The sequence below is a fragment of the Geospiza fortis genome, unplaced genomic scaffold (genome assembly GCF_000277835.1).
Source record: "Geospiza fortis unplaced genomic scaffold, GeoFor_1.0 scaffold1758, whole genome shotgun sequence".
NCBI lineage: Eukaryota > Metazoa > Chordata > Aves > Passeriformes > Thraupidae > Geospiza > Geospiza fortis.
In genome coordinates, this window is record NW_005054860.1 from 24,642 (window position 1) to 25,513 (window position 872).

The window sequence follows — 872 nt, forward strand, 5'->3', positions numbered from 1 at the left end:
TGCTGCAGCTCCCGCTCGCACAGGTGCTGCAGCAGGTGGCACATCTGCGGGGACACGGGGACATCGGGGACGTCAGGGACATGGGGACACTGGGGACACAGGGACCTCCACCTGGTGCTGCAGCTCCTGCTCGCATAGGTGCTGCAGCAGGTGGCACATCTGCGGGGACACGGGGACATCGGGATGTCAGGGACACGGGGACGTCTGGGACATTGGGGATGTCAGGGACATGAGGATGTCAGGGACACTGGGGACATCAGCGATGTCAGGAACATCAGGGGACATGGGGGACATCAGGGACATGGGGATATCAGGGACATCAGGGGACACTGGGGACATCAGCGATGTCAGGGACATCAGGGGACACTGGGGACATCAGCGATGTCAGGGACATCAGGGGACACTGGGGACATCAGCGATGTCAGGGACATCAGGGGACATGGGGAGACATCAGGGACACAGGGACATTGGGGACATGGGGGACATTGGGGACACCATGGGGATGGGGACCCCAGGACATCACTGGGGACTGGAGATGGGGACAGGGAGCCTGGGGAGGGGACAGGGACACTGGGAAGGAGAGCCCAGGGAGGGGACATGAGGTGGCCAAGGAGAGGGGACAGCGAGGGGACACAAACCCCCAACCCTGTCCCCTCCCTCACCTGCAGCTTGACCGACTCCGGCAGCTTCATCTGCAGCAGCCCCTCCTCCAGCTCTTCCTCTTCCTCCTTCTCCTCCTCCTCCTGCACCTCCCCAGCCTCAATGGCCTTCGTCCTCCTGGCCTCCTCCTCATCCTCCTCCTCCGCCTGCAGCTCTCCAGCCTCGATGGCCTTCCTCCTCCTCACTTCCTCCTCCTCTTCCTCCTCCTCCTC

At 63.1% G+C, this 872-nt stretch overlaps 1 protein-coding gene across 1 annotated transcript in view; it reads right to left on the reverse strand.

The window, feature by feature from the left end:
• Positions 1-872, reverse strand: part of LOC102036002 (ryanodine receptor 1-like) — a gene marked incomplete at its 5' end in the record, with an annotated part of 38,091 nt that overhangs the window by 8,960 nt on the left and 28,259 nt on the right. Inside the window, 2 exons of the mRNA XM_014311470.1 lie at positions 112-159; positions 663-869. Coding sequence (XP_014166945.1) covers positions 112-159; positions 663-869 — 255 coding nt within the window. The remainder of the gene's footprint in view (positions 1-111; positions 160-662; positions 870-872) is intronic.